The 22,470-nt window shown below is 35.0% G+C and overlaps 1 protein-coding gene across 2 annotated transcripts in view; it reads left to right on the top strand.

The window, feature by feature from the left end:
* LOC149569080 (putative ubiquitin-conjugating enzyme E2 16) overlaps nt 1-18,083 on the top strand; it is a 93,358-nt gene extending 75,275 nt beyond the window's left edge. Inside the window, exons 5-7 of one of the 2 annotated variants that reach the window (XM_089821866.1) lie at nt 16,535-16,623; nt 16,751-16,876; nt 17,710-18,083. In XM_089821866.1, coding sequence (XP_089677992.1) covers nt 16,535-16,623; nt 16,751-16,846 — 185 coding nt within the window. In that variant the 3' untranslated portion in view covers nt 16,847-16,876; nt 17,710-18,083. Of the gene's footprint in view, nt 1-16,534; nt 16,624-16,750; nt 17,274-17,709 lie in introns of those variants that run through there. The other variant, XM_089821865.1, reaches the window with a different exon arrangement.
* Nucleotides 18,084-22,470: the final 4,387 nt, after the last annotated feature.

Here is a 22,470-nt window from a genome sequence, read left to right as displayed (position 1 = left end):
GCATTTATTCTCTCCCATTGGGTAATTTCTTCATTAGTTGCAACAGGTATTTGTCCTTTGTCGTCATTAGGAATCACCTCAATGTAATGAATCTTTCCCTTCCCATGGCAATGATGTCTAGGTCCCCATGGTTCTTTGCATGTGAAACAAAGCTTTTTCCTTTGGAGCTCTTGCCGAGAGTCTTCATCAAATTGAGATTTGTTTTGAATTGGCTCCTTGTCTTTGTCTTTTGGTGGGGACAATGTTGGCATAGCTTTGTGAGTTTTGGAGGACGATGCGGCCATGTCACATGCCTTCTTAATAGCCTCGTTGAGTGTGCACGGGTTGAACCCTTTGATCCAACCTCTCAAAGGCTCTTTCAGCCCATCCATGAATAACACGATTTGACATCTTTCAGAGATATCTATGACTAATAATGAGAACCTTTGGAACTCAATTATGTAATTGTCTACCGTACTTGTTTGTTTTAGCTGAGCTAGATCTTTGAAGTTTAGTTCAAGATCCTTCCCATCGAAACAGTCAACGAGTCTCTCAGTGAACTCAACATAAGATGTTACTTGGTCGTAGCCAAGAATAACCAATCCATGGTACCGCCATTCTTACGCCACTCCTTCTAGATGGAGTGTTGCGAACTTGATTGCTTCCTCCTTGGGCATCGGGTTGAGTTGGAAATAGGTTTCTGCCTTCAGAACCCATGCCTGTGCAGTGATGGCTCTAGATCCATCAAATGGTAATAAATTTACCTTTCCGATCTTTCTCCTAAGATCATCATTAAAATAACCATGATTTTCCGCACCTGAATATCTCATTCTTAGATCAACATGGTCTCTGTAAGATCTATCATCTTCCACATTCACGTTCCTCCAATCTTCCCAAAGTTTTTCTTGCATTTCTTGAAAAGTGGGCATTCTTTCTTTGCATGGTGCTTTTGTCCTTGGAAGGAAGATGAGTATCGAGAGTCGAGAGCGAGAGGGTTGAAAGTTTGTCCTTCTCGAAACAGAGTTGTCGCTATGTCCATTTTGTTCTCCTGTTGTCTTTCCCTCAACCAATTTTCGTAGAGTTTCCTACATTAGCCTTTGGGTTTTGTTGATTTGCATTTGGTTTCTGCTCAGCTCTCTTAAAAAATTCATGAGTTCTGTCGTAGGATCTTGATGATCTGCCATTCTACCAATAAGGTTATTTTTCTTTCTCCTTCGAGTATAAACTTGCATTCACTTCCATAGGCTGGCAGAATCAAAAGCTCTGATACTACTGTGATGTTCACAAATTCGTTTAACTCCAAAACATATGTGCATTGGATCCTGATAGGCGTACAAAGTGAGATGTATGGTTGGACCAAGGTGATGTACGAATTGCTTGGGCCATACGGTGGGTGCCTCGATGTTGTACAGTGTTTTCCTTGGAGGCCTTATGGGGAAGGCAATATGAGCTGTATGGGTTGATGGTGATATGACCGTACGGTGATGGGTGGGCTGGCCGTACAATATGTTTGAGGTTGGTCGTACGGTACTAAGAGGTTGGCCATACGATTTGCTAGGAGAGGCAGTACAAATGGTTTGGGAGGCCGTACGGTATGCAGAGCAGACTTGTTGTGAGGAAGGTGCTATGAAGGCCGTACAGTATTTGTACTGTGTTGCGAGAAGTGGATGGCGTACAGAAGGAAAATGGTTTCAGATTGACACACTAAACTATTAATCCCGAATACATCAGACAATGCCAAACAAGAATGGAGAGTTGAATGCAAATAACCTTCAATTAGTATTTGCCAAAAGATGGTGCTTCAATTTGTCAGATCCGAGCGAAGTATTACATGCAACAACAAAATAGGGGGAGGGTTGAATGCCACCGAAACCGCTTGAGCCAAATAGAGAAGATCTTTCACTTCCGAAATGGCAAAGTAATCCAGAACTCCAACAGGAATTCGCAGTACAAAGAAATAATCCAAAATGCATACCTAAAAACTACCTACATACCATGCTTGAATACCCGTTGGGTAAACCAACCTAGGGTGTGCAAAGATAGATGACGACCACAACTACCTACAGAAATAGTTAAATTAGAAAGGGGTCCGAGATATATTAAATCAATTGGCCCATTAACAAGTTTAATTAAATATATTTATTTTATGACGGGCATTACATAATTCTTGTCACTATCGCCCATTTCATGAGACCCCTGTTCCGGTGAGCATAGTGAAAATAGCAGGTTTGATGTAGAAACCAATGTTTTCCATTGAAATAATATGCAAAGTCCCCTTATGTGCACGTCAATATAGCTAGAATGAAGAGAAGATGCGATAGAGCTGAAATAAACACATTCCATGACCCACCTTGGATTCCTACTTTCTTGGAGCGTATGTCAGCACATCCCAGGGATTGGTCAAACAAAATATAATTCATAATAACATAAAAACTGCACTCTTTGCTAAATGTGGAGCGCATTTTTCAAAGCATCAGGGAATTCCTCCAAAGAAAATTGAATCCTTAGCACCCTCAAACATGCACTCACCGTGGAATTTGTCCAAGGGAAACAAAATACAAAAATACATGACACCTTCTAAATCGCACTCTCCACACACTTTGGAGCGCAGTTTTGGCACTATTAGGGATTCGTCCGGTATGAACAAAATCTGTGACCCTTTTATTGTGGACTTTCCTACCTTCTTAGAGTGTAATATCAAGCTCATTGTGGATTTTAGTTGCATGGAAATAATCCATGATCCACTCAAAAAATCCTACCTTGGAGAAAAATGGTTGCTGTAGAATTCTTCCATCATGGACAAAATACATGACCACTCAAAAAATCCTGCCTCGGAGAAAAATTGTTTTTGTAGAATTCTTCCATCATGAAAAAAATCCATGATCACTCAAAAATCCCGTCTTGGAGAAAAATGGTTGTTGCGGGATTCTTCCATCATGGATAAAATCCATGACCACTCAAAAAATCCCTTCTTGGAGAAAAATGGTTGTCACAGAATTCTTCCATCATGGACAAAATCCATGATCACTCAAAAAATCCCCTTGGAGAAAAATGGTTGTTGCGGAATTCTTCCATCATGGACAAAATCCATGGCCACTCAAAATTTCCGCCAACAAGAAAACTAGCCATCTTGGGAAAAATGGCCAAGGGTTGGAAATTTGTCCTTCATGAAAGAAAAAATGACTTTAAGTGTTGAAAAATTCCTCCTTCATGGAAGAAAAAAGTGTTGGAAATTCCTCCTTCATGGAAAATAAAATGGCTGAGTGTTGGAAATATATCCTTCATGAAAAAAAAAGGTGTTGGAAATTCCTCCTTCATGGAAGAAAAAATGATTGAGTGTCGGAAATTCCTCTTTCATGGAAGAAAAATGGCTAAATGTGGGAAATTTCTCCTTCATGGAAGAAAAAATGGCTAAGTGTTGGAAATATCTCCTTCATGGAAGAAAAAAATGGCTAAGTGTTGAAAATTCCTCCATGGAAGAAAAAATGGTTGTCTGAAATTCCTCCATGGAAGAAAAAATGGTGTGTGTCGAAAATTCCTCCTTGATGGAAGAAAAATGGCTTTAGTGTCGGAAATTCCTCCTTCATGGAAGAAAAAATGGCCAAGTGTTGGAAATTCCTCCTTCATGGAAGCAAAAATGGCTAAGTGTTGGAAATATCTCCTTCATGGAAAAAAATGGCTGTGTTGTTGGAAATTCCTCTTTCATGGAAGAAAAATTGGCTGAGTGTCGGAAATTCCTCCATGGAATTAAAAATGGTTGTGTTGTTGGAAATTCCTCTTTCATGGAAGAAAAATTGGCTAAGTGTTGGAAACTCCTCCATGGAATTAAAAATGGCTAAGTGTTGGAATAACTCCTTCATGGAAGAAAAAATGTCTAAGTGTTGGAAGTTTCTCTTTCATGGAAAAATGAAAATGGCTAAGTTTTGGAAAATTTCTCATTCATGGAGTAAATTGCAAGTAGTAGATAAAATTTGGCTTAATATCTTTCTAGAGATAGAGAATATGTAAGTGGTATATATGTTTCATTTTGATTTTTTTTGCATGATTCTTATATTGCTTATTTATATTTTGTAGGAGGAGAAACCTCTAGTTCTATAAATTCAAGAAAGATGCTCAAGTCCCAAATTCTAGTTCCAGCATCAAAGACATGGTAAACTTTAAGAAAGTCGCCTCCAAAAAAGGATATAAATTATTGGTGAATCTTTCATTATTTAAAAAACAAAATTATTTCTATTAGCAAATTTCTCAAATTTTCATTCTAAATATGATTAATATTGGCGATTATTTTTTAATCATATTTTTTTTGTTTAAAATATTGATGAATCTCAATAATAATAAGAAGTTCATTAATTATCGTGGAATATTAAAAATCAAAATTGAACATTTTTTTACCTAGGAATATTATGAGGATCGTTACATATACTTTAAATCAATAGTGAAAACTAAATATCAGTGATATATCCCTAAAGTAACTAATAATTATTATAATTATTGGTCAGTTCAATTCAATTTCTCCAATAATATATTATATTTAGGTGACTCAAATCTAATCATGTAACGAATATTGTGGCAAATATTTGAATTTAATTTTTTTAATAAAATAAATTATTGAGTGATTTAAAATATTCTAGAACTAAATTTTATAAAACTATGGCAATTTAGGCTGTGTCAAATCATAAGTTATTAGCCAAATTACTAGCCAAAAAATTCTAAAATTAACCAATTTGCGAATATTAGCTACTAAAATATACCTTGATCAAAGACATCCAAATACTAAGTGATCCGGTCCCAGACATTCAAAATTCAATAATCAAAGTTCAAATTCAAAAATACAAGAACATGGCGATGGAAGTTCAATATGAAGAAATTCTGAAGTAACATAATCATCAGTAAGGGATTCCAATCCATTTCTCGGAGATAAATTTCCAAGTAAGTACATGGAAGATGAGAATGTTTGAAGAGAGATTTTTCAGAAAAAGTCAGTCAATGTTGGATCTTAGTTATAAAATGACGCAGTTGGAAAGGATTTGATCTTACATGGCCTCCATCATCATTTCATGGCATCCAATTATCTTTGATGAAGAATTAAGGTCTCCAAGTCAAACTTCTATGCATTCAGAGAATGGAATCAAGAATAGTTCATTCAAGGAAGACTGAGCATTTATCCAGTAATGGACATGCATAGTGGATACTTATTGCACTCCACTATTAGTATAGATTCCTTTTCTTTTCCTTAACCCTTATTAGGGCTGATGTGGAATGATCCAAGCAATCTATTGTAATTGAGGACCAATATAAGGGCCTTAATCCTCATTTGTAAAGAGAGGATTTTCTGAGATTGTTGCTATGAGCTGCTAAGATAATAGAGTTTTCATTGAAGCTTGGTGAGTATTTGATGTGTCTTGGTGCTTGCTCATCCTCTCAAATTCCCTCAATTAGATCCAAGTTTAGCCTAGTTAAAGTGTTGTGATTGCAATGGAGAATATGATGGTGTATTGATGAGTTCCTTTGGTTCATACTTTTGACGTTTTAATGATTCTAAATCATTGTGCAAAGTTAGCCTGAAGCCATTTCATGCATATGTTTAACTTCAATCATTCATATACATTGTTCTTTATGATGGTGTATGTGGTGGTATGAAAATCTTTGGCGTAACCCTTGAAGACTGCACCAGTTCACGTGTAGTTGTAATCATTCATATAAATTGAGGAATTCTGTCCACTAGAGTACCATTTATTGTCATCACTACTCTTAGGATTAGAATATAATTCCTGAACTCTATCCTACTTCATTTTTGCATATTTTGTGAAAACCATCAAATTACTTCATTGCAAAACATTTAGATAACTCCCACATCCCGTATGGCTTGAAATGAATCTGAGTAAACACACGTAAGGCCCCTTGTGATCATCAGCAAATCACATCAACCACCGAGCTTATCCACAATCAAGACCCGACATTAAAGGAACCTTGAAGTCATAGTACGATATTTTGACAATCTTAGCATACACGAGACTTTATTCAAGAGGATAAGATATTTCAGTATTTTTTCTACTGTTTGGTGGGTCATAAAACACACATCAACAGATAACTTGTTGGGGCTGCCTAGGACAAGCCATTGGTGGTAAAATCTGGTCAAGCAATGATGAAATCTTTTGAAAGCATAGTGAATGAGTCAAAGGCGATACTAAAGGAACCTTTAAGTCATAGTATGATCTTTTGACAATCTTAGCATACACGAGACTTTATTTAAGAGGATAAGATATTTCAGTATTTTGTTCTACTGTTTGGTGGGTCATAAAACACGCATCAACAAATAACTTGTTGGGGCTGCCTAGGACTAGCCATTGGTGGTAAAATCTGGTCAAACAATGATGAAATCTTTTGAAAGCATAGTGAATAAGTCAAAGGCGATAAAGTTGCCAGACAGGAAAATGAAAAATGGTTTATCCAATATTAACAATTCTGAAAGCTATGGTTACTAATATGTCATAAGGAAGCTTTATTACCCCATAATGTGTGGGACAACAAAATGTAGAATGAAAGGAAATTATATGTTTGCTGAAAGAACCCTACCACATCTTACAAAGGCATAATGATGATCCATAAATGTGTGGGGCCCTAAAAAGTTTCCACTTGCACAAGAATGTATAAATGTCCGACAGATATTGCAAAAGAAATAGGCAACATAAGGTAGGGGTTTTTTGAAATTTACTTGGTGGTGTTTTTCTAGCTCTGATTTGTTAAGGTTGCTGCTGTTTGAATTTGATTGTTTGAAAATGAAAAGGAAGAACACCTAAAATATCTACTGCACAAAATATTGTCAGTGGAAAATTGGTTGAATAGTTTACAATAAAGATTATTAGCGAATTAGCCACTCAAATACTATCCAAAATTTCTTTTTTGTTGGTCTTAGCATTAGAATGTTTCTTAGTTGGAAGAAATAATAAATGTGGCAAAGAAAACACAGATAAGGTTAAAGAGGCATTTGAAGTATGGTATAATTTGGAGGCAGATGTTGACTTTGTTAAATTCTACTATGAAATGTCAAATGAGGATATTGCGACAAAACTGAAAAAAAGGAAAATAAGGAGATGATGGTTGATAAAAAGCTCAGCATGGCAAACATGCATTTTTAATGATAATTTTGTAGACAACCTTTATGTAGTGATCCACAAAATCAAAATTCTGAAGATAATTTCTTTCTAAAGAAGGTTGAGAATAACATGCTCGCAAAATTTGGCTGTAAAGTTCTTTGTACTCTAAAAAATTATTAAGGATGATAAATCATAAATATGAAGATTTCTAACACGAGAAAGGATGTATGTTGGTTATAGAAGGGGTCATCATTCTATGTTACAAATTGATGCAACAAATTTTAAAATTGATGAAGTTTGTTCTAGTGGACTATACCTAGAGAGTGATGGAGATTGTATTGGGTGTTCATAACACCAAATGAAATAAATGTCAATGAGGATGGTCCTATGGAGATGGCATGTGAACAAAGGATGTTTTGGTTAGTGCCAAGGCATAATGACTTATTTCACGTTTGCTACCTAAATGTTTGGTAAGAAGACAATTCTAGTCTTGAATATACACTGGAAATTATGATGATATTTGTTTTTGTTGGATTCCTTAAGGGGAATATAAGATAATATAAGATAATAATATTAATGTCCAACGAAAAACCACGAGGGTTTATGGGACTGAGCATACAAACACAGGAGCCGGCCAAAGCAAGAGCACCAAACAACGACTAAGAAGAAACAAAACAAGACATAAAACCAGAGAAAAACCAAGGTAAGGACTAAGGATCCTTCCTTGGTACAAAGAAATCAGTCACAGAGGGAATCAAAAAAAGTGGTAGAAGAAATGTCTAAATAATGGTGTAATGAAGTTTGTGATTCTTGTTTTCTATGATAGGGAGAGTTTTGCAACTGTCAGAATGGGGGAGACCTAATGTCTTTCTTTTCTCTCTTAAATTGAGGTGGTTGTTGCTTTTAGGGGGAGTAGTGAAGGGTGTGATTTCTTGATTGTAAGGAGGTGTTTTAGAGATGAATTTCGCTAACAAGGGGGTTGGTGATGCTGATAGAGTCATAAGAGGGGGGAGATTTAGTAAAGCAATGGCAACTTAGAAAGAAGTGCAATACAAAGATATCCTAGTAAGGGGGAGAGAATTATTAGAGGTATAGTTAGTAGTTATTTCAGTGTTGCGCCTTGTCCTTGATGTCAAAGGGGGAGAGAAGTATAATAGGTCATTAGAATTTTTGTCATTGATGTTTCCATCAATGAGAAACAAGGAGATTGTTTGCATTATGTATTCGGTGATGTCATTGATGTCAACCTAATGAGAAAGTGTATGAGTTTAGTGTTGGTTCTAATGAAAAAACTTGCCTTATGTAGATGAGTTGTGAATCAAAGAACCAAAACTCAAAATCGGAACGGAATCGGCAAGGCTGACTTGACTTGTGAATTGGCAATGACTCAGCTACGAATCCACAAAGTTAAAAAACCCTTGAAATTTAGAAATTTTCAACGATTTAAAACTTATCTCATGCACCCTTTACTGGATATAACTTAAACACACTATATCATCATCAAGTAGAAGCTAACATACATAAACAAAGAACGTAAATGATAAATACATCACATGCATGAAATGTAAATTGTAGCTGAAGTAAATAGAAATCATAGAATCATAATGACATAGATATATAGAATTATAAATGTTGTCAAATCATAAATGACATCAAGAAGCGCTGCTTGGTTGACTCAAAATACGGATGGCAATTTTATGAAGGTTTGGGGTTGAGGGCACAAAAATTTGTCACCATCTATTTGAATCTAGGGAAGAAAAATAGTGAAGCTAGGGATTCATCTATTTATTCCTTCCCCCTGCCCGGAAAATGACTAGTATGTGTTAAGAGGGGATGAGACCTAGCTGATGAATCCGTGACAAATACATAAGGACTTGGCAAGATTCGACAATAAGTAAGCTCGGGAGGGCATAAAAAAGATTGGTTTATCAGCTTTCAATTAACACAAATAAGCATCTAGGTAAGGTGAGCTGTTGGATCCATAACTGGAGAGTTCGTATTCGATTGATTGCTAGCTCCATTTCTCTCACTCTGCATGCAGACGAAGCACCAGAATCTAGCAATACCTCTCTTAGCTGGGTTTCCTCAGCTTCTTGGGATCGACACAGGTATAGATCTATTCCAAACCTACCAGCATAGGAACGAGTGGAGGACCGATTAACTTAATCCTACTTGCTAGGTCATCCGATTCGACAGTTGAACCTACAATTCTAGTTGGGATGGCAAGGCTGGATTAGAGAATGGCTTGTATTCCGGAAGAGGGTTAGATGGATTGATCATTGAATCTACTATTGCAGGATGGTTACAAAATCAACAATTAAAATGCATAACTTATAAGCCATAAACATAACAATTAACTTAAAGAATATATTATTTTTACCTCGCTGTAATTATGTCCAAGCATCTTTCGCTATCCTGCTAGAGAAAATTGCTTCTTGATTATTGAATTTGTCTATCTCAATGGTTGCAGTTGAGGCATTGTCATCACTACTCAACCTCTGCATCACTGCATATAGGCCGGTTAGAACCTCCTCATCCGCCTTGAAGTTAGGACGGAAATGAAATGCTAGATTTAGGTAATAAGCTGCTGCATGGATGGGCCTGTGGAGCTGATTCTGCCATCTCCTATCAATGATTACCCAAATGGGGGCGCACTTCTCTTGGACTCCTGCGTACTTATTTTGCACTCCAGCGTACTGGGATCTAATGGCTTCCGTGGCCCTATCCATACCCTCATATATGTAGCCCATAGAGGGCTTCTCCTCATCAATAGTTCATAAGAGAGATACGAGGGGCCTGCATATAATGTACAGAAATCATTTGAGTCAAAACTTAAATATAAAACTAAAAGTAAAACTGTAAGTATAACTAAATGATTAAACAATTAAATAATAATTAAATTGTAAGACATTTACCTTCAATATTTCTTTAGTAGGTCTCCAAAAACCATCCTCATCAAAGATGCAATTCGCCAGATTTATCCTTGCAGTGGTCGTAGCAAAGAAAGAGAAAGTCCACTCCTCCCCAACAAACATGGGCCTCAATTCTTCTCTTGATGTGGACTGCATTGTGATGAAATTTGAGGCAAACTTCGTGATGCAAGGATGAACTAACTCCCCTCTTGTATTTCTTTATTGTGTTGAGGACGAATGCATGATTGTAGATAAACTTGCATATATTTTTGGCCCTTTCTATGCATGATTTTGACCCACTCAAGCTTACCAATGTCTTCCAACATGAGGTCAAGGCAATGTGCCGCACAAGGAGACCAAAATAGTGTGGGGTGCCTCACCATCAAAAGTTTACTTGCAATAATTTTAAATCAATTAGAAATTTACTTATGTTAAGAAACTTAGAATTAGAAAAGTTCCAATAAATTTAATTTCAAATCTTGAAGGTAAAAGTTAAAACTTAAAAGTTTACCTATAGCAACAGAACTTGCTGCATTATCTGTCACCACCTACGCCACATTTTCTTCCCCACCTCTGCTATGACTTCCTCAATAACCTCACATAAGTATGTGGGTTTTTTGACATGAGAGGAAGCATCAATAGATTTGAGGAACATGGTGGATCCTACAAAATTTAAACAGAGCAAAATAATTAATTATCATGGATCATTAACAAATAAGCAATTAACAAATTTAAATTTAAATTATTTAATCACAATTCACAATGCATGTAGAAAAGTAGCGTGATCAATCACCTCCACAGAAAACAAGAAAATTAAGGAGTGTTCTATTCCTCCTATCCCTCCAACCATTAGTCATTATGGTGCACCCCTTTTGGGTCTATGCCTTTCGGAGGTCCTCTAGCTCAAGCTTCAAATCTTTTACCATTTCTTCTAAGAGGTAGCCACAAACTCAGCCTCAGTAGGGGCTTTAACCCCAGACCAAAAACAATTATGGCATCTATCATGCCTTGCCAAAAAGGAGACCTATCACAAATAGATTATGACTAGATGAGAAATCATTATGTAATATGAATCTATGATTACACAAGTAGAAATAAGTAAAATTAACTTTAAACTAAAAGAAAACAAATTAAAAAGAAATAATTACCTGGCTGGAATAAATGGAATGTTGCAAAAGTGCCAAAATTTGCAAATTTGTTTTCTGATAGCATCATGAATCTTCTTCTTCCAACCCATGGTCTCAAGCGAGGGTTGTGTGCTAGGAGTAGTGTGCGACACAAAATAACTATCCAATTTGGACTTCCGCACTCTAGGTCCAAATGTAATAGGGTCGGTCTCAGTAGCAGAAAGACCAGCACTGGCACTAAAACGGAAAGGAGGCTTGGAAGAACTCTCTCCAACACAACTTGCGGATGCGAGAGCCAATAGCGTTTAATTATTCATGTTTTTTCTTATTTAACTTGTTTGTATGTCTCGTATTGCACATAACAAAATGTTTTGGCTCAACAGTTTGTTGAGTGCACAAGGTAACATCATGTCCAGGTATGCCAACAATATGGTATTTGAATCTATAGATGCCAGCAGAATTTATTTCTTTACAAAACATACATTTTGTTTGATGTTTTGTTTTTAGGAAATTCTTCGGTAAATTTCCAAGCCTTATCCTTTTTGGGCATTCTGAAAAATGAAAGTAAAAGCTGCTGCAATAAGAAAATTCAATTAAAAACTTGAACTAATAAAAAACAGCAAACCCTACTTTCTTTTGAGAAAATTGTAAATACATGTTTGCAAATTTGTTTTAATAACATCTAAAAACATTGCAGGGTTTGCAAGATTGCACGTAGCAATTTAATAAAAAAATTCAAGATTTACAAATTAAAACCAAAACATTTTAACAAAAAATGAAGAATACATGAGCATACAAAAAGTAAATCAACAATTGCCTCTTGCAAATGAGTTGAGTAGTGATGCTATTGACTCCTTAATGTTCCCAATGCAAACTTATGGCCTAGTCAAATTGATTTGTGATCTCCTTGATGCTCTTCTTTCTTGCTGGTTGTAAACCTATGGTTTCTCTTTTCTCTCCCTCTCATTTTTCCTCTCTTCTTGTCATACTAAACAATTAGAAGGTCTTTTAGGGTTAAGGAAAATAAATGTTAAAATTTTTTAGAAAAATCCATGTGATTCTTTTGTTATTTAAGTTGTCCAAGAATGTTGCCACACGACAGATTTCTGGGGCTGATATTGACAATATTAGTCAGGACATGTTTCTAATGTCTTTTTAGTGTTTCAGTTCAAATATCTTATACTGGGTTGCTTTGCAAGTGAAGATATGGTGTCCTGTGTACGACATTATTGTTTGTGTTGGTCTTTGGCTGACTTATTTGATTCTGGTGATTTGCTTTGTGTTCTTCTGGTCTGGATATGCTTTGGATGTTAAGAGTTTGATATGGATCTTGTACTGGCATATTAAAATCGACATTGAATTATAAGTGAGCCTAATGAGTTGATCTTATTGATTTTTGCCAATAAGGCAACCAAACAACATTAAAATGCCAATCCATTAGCTTAGACAAATTTGAATTTTCCTTGATCTTACAGGTTGCTCTATGGTCTGGAGATAATTCCCCTGTTTTGTTTTCTGCAGTGATTCTCATCTGATGATTATTATATACTAGTTTATTCCCCTGTTTTGTTTTCAGCAGAGATTCTCATCTGATAATTATTATATACTAGTTTCTTCTTGAGCTTTATGTCTGAGTGTGTATCGAGTACAACTTAGATTTTCCTTAATTCATTCTAACTTGGGTGCCTGCTCATATGTCTTTTGGAGAGCAGTGTTCTTGTGTGATTGCTTAATCAGGAGGTCTGATTGTGTACTCGTTATATGTAGCATATGTAGTATTCTTGATTATTGAGACATCAAAAGAGAGCAAAGCTTTGTAATTACTTTGAGCATTCAATAAAAGGATCTACTTTTTGGGTGTGGCTGGATTTTTCCCTTGAGGAGGGTTGTTTTCCCAGGGTAAATAATGGTGTCATCTGTTCGTATGCTTATCTGATTTTCCATATATTGCATTCATATTATTCTGGTTCAAAAACATTAACACTCTCAGTATTCTTCAATCCTAACATTAGCAACCCTAGAACTGTTCTTAGCACAACTCTTCATAGCAGAAGAATCAACATCTATAGACTTAGACAAATACCCCTGTCCAACCAATGTAGATGAAGATTTTGGCAGGCCTGTAGAAGTGATACTTGTTTCGGATGCCCCATCACCCAAAGAAGGTGGGAGAAACCCTTTTCTCAGACTCAAAAAATCTCATCATTAGAAACCACCTCTTTAGCTTTCTTAGACTTAAACGGGCTTCTAATAAAATATCTAAAACAAGCTCATCTTAATCATCAAGTACATCATCAATGCCTTCATCCCCATCTAACAAGGAAAAACCAGTTGTAGAAAAAGTAGAAGAATAATCTTCATCCCCATTCAAAAGAAAACCATTCTTCCCTTTAACACAAACCTGAGAACTGACAGCCATACCCAGGTTAGCTGGAAGATACAAATTAAAGATTTGTTGTCGTCTACATTCCAAAAACCATTCTTCCCTTTAACACAAACCTGAGAACTGACAGCCATACCCAGGTTAGCTGGAAGATACAAATTAAAGATTTGTTGTCATCTACATTCCAAAAATTGGACCAAGGTTTAATAGGCTCTTCATGGGTTCCACAAAAAACTGCAGTAGATGTCCCCCACCCCCAACAGAGAACTTTTTATTACAGGCAGAGGCAAATATGCGTCTCCCGTAACATATCCTATGGACATCCCCACATAGGTGTCCAAACCTTTAGCATAACTGTTGGACATGCTCATATAGTCACCCTTGACTGTCAGGTCAAGACAATAGCATCATCATCCCTTCTGACTTTCCACACATTAGAAGAGTGGCAGGGGCCCATAGAATCTTGTAAAAACATGGAGGGGCCAGGCTGATATTTGCGGCTAGAAACAAAGGACTCTTGCACTGTGGTAGCTTAAACAGAGAAATGGTCACTAGAAACTTGATCTCCATCATTGTTCAGGTTGTCTTTGTCCGAGCCATCTTCTTCGTTATGAGATCTTAGGGTTACAACATGTATATGAAGTTATGAACCATCTGTGCCTGTGTTACCCTAAGCTAACACTAAAAAAATTAAACTCTAAACCTAACAATAATTAGAGTTACGATAAGGACATTTAGATGAAAATTTTCTTGATGAACTTCTCATTTGAGTTTGAAGTTGGCTTTCTTTGTTTTGACTTTTACTCTGGATATCTCATAAAATTTGTGGCCATTGTTTTCCGCTACAAGGGTTCTAGTCTTGCATGCAGATCTCTATTTTGTATATTTGGAGTCCATTATAAAATCATGGATTTTTCAATCTATTCTTCTGTAGTCACCCTAAATAAAGGAAACTATATCTCAGGTGGTTTTATCTCCTATCCCATCTCTTTCGACTTTTCTCAAACTAGGTACACCTAAATAGCATGGGGAAACAAGAAAGGTCATGTTCTAGGATTGATTAGTAGCACTGTTGACTTTGACACTATGTTTCATCTCACATATTGAGTTCTCACAGAATCTTTGGTTCAATGTTTGGGAGACCTTTGGAGACATGCTTCACTCCATTCCTATATGAACTTGTTATTGATAGTCTTGTGCCTCTTGATGATTATGATTACCTATCATACGATGATATAGAAGAGCATCTTGATTATTTGCATGTCTTGGTAGTTGTGATGCTCCTTTTTCTCCTACAGATATATCCAATGATGCTTTGGCTTTTATGACTCCTAATCCAGATCCAGAGGCTTCAACTTTATCTATGAGTTGTTATTGTAAGGTTGAGAATTCTTGCATTCTAACATTAGCAAATTTACCCCCGAGTGTTCATATTCAGACATCTTGTCTGACTGGCATAATTGAATAACATATATTCAGATCACATCATCTCCATGACCTGTTGGCTTGAGAGATTCTTTTTAGTTGGTACACTGTATTCTTCTAGATTTGGTACATTGGGATCAATACTTGACAGATTTTGTAGGTTTGTTTTGTGAATGTTGTCATATACACTTGGAGGATACACATGAGGACATCTATCTCGTCTTTAATGATAATCTTATTGTAGGTTTTGACACACCAATGGTGCATATGGATCTAGTTCTTCATTTATCCCCACATGGTTTTGTTCCATTATCTTCATTTGCTGGACATGATTTAGTTTGGTCCATTAGAAGAGTTTAGAGACAATAACATCATCCCTCATTGTAATCTTTCTTCCTTAATGGGAAGACATCTTGCATCTCTCCTTGGTTTTGTTTCTTTTTAATGGGTTTAACATGGTCTGACATTCTTGAATCTTTATCTTCATCCTTTGTCAAGCATCTATAATTACAAGAGATTATACACTTTCAAGGGGCTACATACCCTCCACCTCTCTCCCTCACCCACCCCCTGTCTCCCCTGCTCCCTCCCTTCCTCTCTATGGGGTGAAATATATTTTACATTCGGGTTCGGGTTGTGTCCTCCCTCCTTCCAACACCTTTACATGTTTGCATCTTTTGTGTCTTTTGGAGGGTGTTTTTTGTTATCTTATTCCATTTGTGAGAGAGATCCGTTTGTACATGAGTATCTAACATGTCCTTATAATCAGGACAAATCTTTGGATATCTGATGATTTTTCATACTAATTTGCACTTAAGTGGGGCGATGGTGTGAGCTTGGTATACAACTAGTTTCATATTAGGTCTTATTCACCCTTACATGAGCAACTTCGTTATTTTTTTGTGCGTCTTATCCTAGGATTAAGGCATTGGATATGATCTTGATATACCCTAGGGTTCATCCTTGTCTTTACAACACATATGCATTGGATATGATCTTAATATACCCTAGGGTTCATCCTTGTCTTTATAACAAGTGTTTCATCATTGTGTATTATGCCAGTTTTATTTATGCATCTAATATATATTTTTGGTTTTATAGCATTTCCATTAAGATTGCAGGTAATCTTTGGCTAGGTGTAATGTTTTTGTAAATTTTGGTTGTGCATTCTTTCAAGCTAAAATAATTCATGTGAATCAGCATCATCGAAATATAAGATATATGCTTGCAGAGATGTGACCTTTTGCAAAGTATGTTGCCTTTTCAAGAGGAGCTAAATTATGTGATTCACGATCAGCAGAAAATGCAAAAATTATAATATTACAACTGCAATCATTGCTTCTTGTTGGCAGCTAATCAATCATGTCTTACACCAAGCAATCCATGCGGCATTTTCTTCTTATTCATTTCTCCTATTCATGCTTTATTTGCTAGTTTCTAGAGGTCTTTCATGAGTTCTTTACTGGGCTCAGGTAAGTTCTGCATTTATATTTGTAATTCGTATATTTATTTATAGTTTGGTTGCTTGTGTGCTACATAACTTTTATTGCCAGAAGGCTTTTATATTTGCTGCACTTTAAGGTTAACACATTATTTGCCTTATTTGCACAGATATTCTCTATGACTCCTGGTCACCAGCCATGACTGTAGGTTCCATCTGCATGAGCATCCTCTCAATGTTATCGAGTGCTACCACCAAGGTTTGTAAATTGGACCTAATCTTATGTTTGTTTATGGGGCATTGTCATTTACAGTTTTCCAGCCTTGAGCAAACTTTTTAAATCCTTGATTTGTGAACTTTAATTTGCTCCTGCCTTTGAAATGCAGCAAAGGCCACCAGATAATGACCGTTACGTAAACAATTGCAGAAATGGTAGATCACCTAAAGATACTCAGTGGTGGTTCCATGATGATAAGGTGTAATAGGTGTACTGTGGATGCTTGCTAATAAATGTATGGGTGTTCTCCTCAAGTCTTCTAGATTAGAACACCTTTTTAGCATTATTTGTACATGCATTGAGTCAGAAAAATTCAGTCTGTAAGTGGTTATACTTATGGTCACTGAATACTGGTGCATTGATAGAGGAGTTATCTACTGTCAAGTAAAGAATTCATTTCTTACTTGCTGATATTCTACCTGTGGTCAAATATGCAAATGCATATTATCTGTCTTTCTGCAACCAGATTGTTGAATGCATTTTTAGTTTTTATGACGAAATGGGATATTAAGCTTTTTTCCTCCCCCAAGTGTTGTATATTTTTCCAGGGTTTGCAAATTCTATGTACTTTGAGATCACTGTAAATAACAGAGAGACTAATGACGAGATCAACTTTTACTGGGCTTTCTTAATTTAAGCATCTATGTTCTATTTGGTGAGGAATTAATCAATTTATTCAGCACGAGACATCTAGGTTTTTGGATAAATAAGAAAGTTTCCATGAATGGTTTTTTCAATTCCATTGGCATGTTTTGTGAAGGTGAATTTTAAGCATTCTAGATCCTGACTACATTGACAGAAATAGAATCAAATTGCCATTGAACAAATTAGAGTAAAAGGTCAGTTTTCATACAGCATGTTTATATTTGGTTTACGTGCATAGTGGCTTCTGCACAAGATGCTTGTTTGATTGATGCAGTAACAATCACAAATCCAAAGTCTCTCTTCTGTCACCTATTTTTGTATTATACTAATATGCATTGCACATAATAGTTTTTAATTTCTTAAGTTGTGTTTTTTTCTCTTTTTCATCCAATTTCAATCTTTTTCTTTTCTTTTCTTAATCAGGTGAACTCAAGATTTTAGCTTGGTCAGAGCCCAAAGAAACTAATTAGGGGATCTCTTTCTGGAGGCTTTATGCTTAAGACCAATGGGGGTCTTGGTCCCTCAAGTATCACTTTGTTCAAATATCTGAGCTTAACGATCCAGGCGTAGAATAAGCAAGATTGCCCAATAAAGAGGTACACAGCCCGTGAACGTATCAGCTCAGCAAAAGCACATATCTGTAACTCAACAGCCCAACAGGGATTTGAATGCTGGACCTTGTTAAATCCAGAACCACTAGACTATATCTTAATCTGACTTTTTGATCTTTAATTTTCTTAATATTTGTTTTTTTCATTTTATCCTATTTATTATAGTTTATCTACTTTCCTTGAGCAGTTCTCCCTTGTTGCTTCCTGTCTGATGTTGTTCAATTTTGAGATGCATCTTTCAACATACATATTCTTTTTTTATCATCCGTCTTTTCATTTTTAACCTTTTTTGCTATATATTATTGATAGCATCTTCCAATATTTTTGGAAGTTAACAATGATCTTATTTTCATCCTTTTCTTTGAATAAATTTTTAGTTATATATAATTTTCATTAATTTATAATATATATTATTATTTATTTATTTATTTATTTTGGACTTCTTTTTTATTAACTTATTAGTAATTTCTTACTGCATTCACTTTTGTCAAATTAATCAACTACTTTGCATATTTTTGTTGAAAATAAAGTAGATTTTTGTAAAGTTAAGATTTATTTTGTTTTAAAAATAAAGTAGATTTTTGAAAAGTTAACATATATGTTTGTTAATATAATTTATTGTAAAAATTATTTTCTATTTTTTTGATTGGTTTCGATTTTTGGTGTTATAGAGAAATTTGTGAGGCTGGTAGAATTTTTAAAATTGTTTTGGATTTATTAGCTGATAGGCTTATTCATGGGGATAGGTGAATGGAGGTTGGTGCAATTACCCCACGTACATTTCAATCTTTCCATGCCCATTTTTCTCAAGTTCGCAGAGTACAGGACCGACGACGTCCTTGTTATACACAGAAGGTAACTAAATAAAATACACCCAATACCAGGTTGAACATCACATCGAAATCAAGCCAAAATTCCCCAAAACCTTCTATTTTCATTGATCCTCTCCAAAAAAAATAAATTACAAACACTTTTCCTTTGTGCATTTAACAAATCAATTTCAATTAAAAAACTGTTCACAACGAATTTGAAAAATTCGGCTTCTTCAAACAAAAATTCGAAGAATTCAAATGAAAACGGACTTTAATCGCAAAAAAAAACCTGCTGCAAAGAGGAGCAATCTAGATAAAGAGGCACCCATTTATGCAGAAAATACATTTATTAATGATCTCCACTTCCAAATAGACCCGTTCACGCCTTTTCTATTATCATTAATAATTAAACATAACTTCAAAGAAAGATCAACAATTAGAACAAAAAAGATCAACAATCAGAGCAAATTGAAATGTTTCTTGGTGTCCAGGCTTGAGATGACTTGTGCTCCATGTGATTTAATTTTCTAACAAAATTAGATTATTATCGCGAGGAAATTGGGCATTTCCAATCTTCATCCAGCTCAAATTTATTGAATTTAGAAACTTGGGTATCACGCCTTCACCTTGAACTTTGTGCTTCAATTCAAATCTTTAAATCTCCATCAGATCTTCTTTGGTTTTCTTCAGCCCTAGCTCTTATAACTAACTTCATCCTTATCTTTGAAACTTCTCGACCAATCTTTATTTTCATCAAATGTTGACTTTCAATAATTTTTTTAGAAATTGTTCTTTTGCTTGCTCAGTCAACACTACGCTTGGTCAACACAATGCTCGGTTAACACTACTCTTGCTCGGTTAATTCTACTCATATTTTACTTCTTTAACATGTGCTTAGTAACAACTATAGTAGCTTGGTTCATTAGGTTCTTCATTCACCAACCTAACTGTCCTCTCACTTCATCACTTCATAACTTGCTTATACATGATTTCAAGACTTAATAAAATCATGTAAAACAATTAAATCAACATTATATTGTCAAAGTCTAACTCACCAAGTGCCCATTGAAATCCATACACTTATCAACACTTTCTTCATCATTATACTTTTCTTCAAATCCTCTTCATTAATCAAATCCTCTTCATCAATCAAATGATATGACACTTTATTGAATTAGGATAATGTCTTACCAATTTAGGCTTGACATCTATGACAACATAACAAGTGATATGAATCTTTCACATACATTACCAACATTATTAGTTGAGACTAACAATCTCCCCCTTTGACACAATGACAACACATTATTACATATTATGACATTATGAAACAACAAGCCATCAAATACCAACATAAACATCTTCAGCTCTAACTTCATTTAGATTTTCTACAACTTCATGATTTGTGCTCTTTACCAGAAAATACAACACATTTTCTTGGTTTTCGCCTACTAGGGCATTACATTTATTCCACATGTCCAATCATTTCAAATTGAAACCAAGTGCAATCGAAAGGGCATTGGCTTTGTTACATAAGGCTTGAAACAATGTTTGCAAAATCAGCTGGATCTTTTATTGTAGATCACGACTGGCCACACAAATGGGTTCAAAATATTCTTAATTCATTCACCAATTTAGAAGTATCAAGCAAATACCTATTAGCTTCATACATTTTAGAAAATTATTTATTGGTTAATTACAAAGTTAGTGAACCAATTTCCCATGATTGAGGATCACTAGGAGTTGGGTTCATAAAATAAAGTAGAAGGAAGAATTGTAGACATTTTTTGGAAAATTAAAAAAGACTGAACTCTAATTTTATCAGAAACTGTATAGAATTTATCGAAAGAATTAATCAAATATTAGATGAAAATATCTAGTATAAATAATATTGAACATTACAAAACAATAGAAAAATATTTTAAAAATTAATAGATTTTGTAGATTTTCATATGATTAGTTCATTGTTTCAAGTCATTCATCAATAGGGTAAATACATTCACCTCCTAATTGAAGATACAACCAAATCTAAATAAACCTAGAAGCACATGTGGCTTTACTTTTTCACCTAAATGTAAAGCCTCACTTCATAAGAAAAGAAATTATAGTGAATTGATAAATATTCTTTTAAAATGAATGAATGGACATTGCTTTGGAAAGAATGTCATCATGTAATTTTCACCACATAGAGAAATATTGAATCATTCTTATAAGAAAGTATGAGACAACTACAAAAGGAACATAACACTTCAATTAGGTTGGCACCCTCATGCAAGCCGTTAACCTCATCTCCAAGCCCTCTTGCAAATGGTGCAACCTATGGATCAAGGCATTTCCAAGACTGAGTAACTAGTCCCTATTTCCAAAATGTAGATATAATTAATAAAATTCATTACTAATCTAAGCATGCACTAAAAAAATTGGACAAAAAAAACATCTAATATATTTTAGATTTTAGGAAATAACCACTAGTATGGGTCATTTAGTTGCTAGGTTGCAAGCTATTAACATCATAATCTCCAAGCCCTTTTGCAAATGGTGCAACCTTTGGATTAGGGCATTTATGAGCTTGAGTAACAAGTCCTTATTTCCAAAATTTAGATACAGTTAAACAAAAGTCATTACTAATCTAAGCATGCACTACAAAAATTGGAAAAAATTAAAACATAAACTATATAATATATTTTATTAATACATGATATACTAAATGGCCAAAGGTAAAGGAGAATATCATAATGTTGAAATAAAACAAATCAAGAAAAGAAAAGAAAATCCCATATGGGTGTAGGCATAGGGTTGATTACTAGGATGGTGAACTAATAATCAACAAATTAAACAATTTCAACAACTTTCAATGCTGCTATTGACAAGATTCAATTATGCCTATATCACTGTTATGGGTTAAGTGCATTAAATATTCAAACATCAAAGTAAAAGAAATCACTCAACAAAGACAACAATGTTTATCTTGTGGAAACCTAATTTGGATGAAAACCATGTATGAGATCAGTGCTCATATATATTTGTACTCTTCTAGGATACACTTTGTGAAGAGATTGCCCAATTAAGGGTTACGAACACTATTAGGTCTATCTTGTAAAAGGATTTTACTCTAGATCTGTTAGGATCTTCACTTTGTTAGGAGTAACCTTTCTAAAGGATTTCAACACTCTAATCTAGAATGCTACCCTATAAAAGGATTTACAATAGACCATTTAGGGTCACCATGTTAAGAGATTTCAACTAACACAATGATGAGAACGTGACAAAATCAGAATGATATGTAGTTTTGGCTATCTTTCTATATTAGATCCTTTAGATTTCTTTGACACAATTACATACCATTATCTATCCTCTATTTTAAACTTTGACCATAACCCACTTACTACTGCTACACTCCAATAACTCTATCTACAACTTATACTATTCTTCCTTTTTACAACCACACTTTTTTCAATCATGATGCTAGGCTTGTTTTATTTCTTTCCTTAACTAGATCATCAAATCATGAAAACCCTAAACCTAGATTCAACTGTCACAGTTCCATTATTTTATCCTTTTTGTTGACTACACAATATTTCTTTATATTGTCTCATGTAGAAACTTCTTGAACAATCTTATTTGCCTTAACCTAATACTAACTTTGACTTTCCCATTACTCTGATAGGATATGGACATTATTTTGATATGCCTTAAAGTGTTCAATAGGTTTATAGGCAATACCATCACTAACACTGCTTCCCATTGTTTATTCCAACTGT

This window comes from Cupressus sempervirens, chromosome 3, assembly GCF_028749045.1.
Source record: "Cupressus sempervirens isolate cs-2001-9-10 chromosome 3, ASM2874904v1, whole genome shotgun sequence".
Lineage (NCBI taxonomy): Eukaryota > Viridiplantae > Streptophyta > Pinopsida > Cupressales > Cupressaceae > Cupressus > Cupressus sempervirens.
The sequence above is the reverse complement of the archived record's forward strand: the minus strand, read 5'-3'. Positions and strand labels throughout refer to the sequence as shown.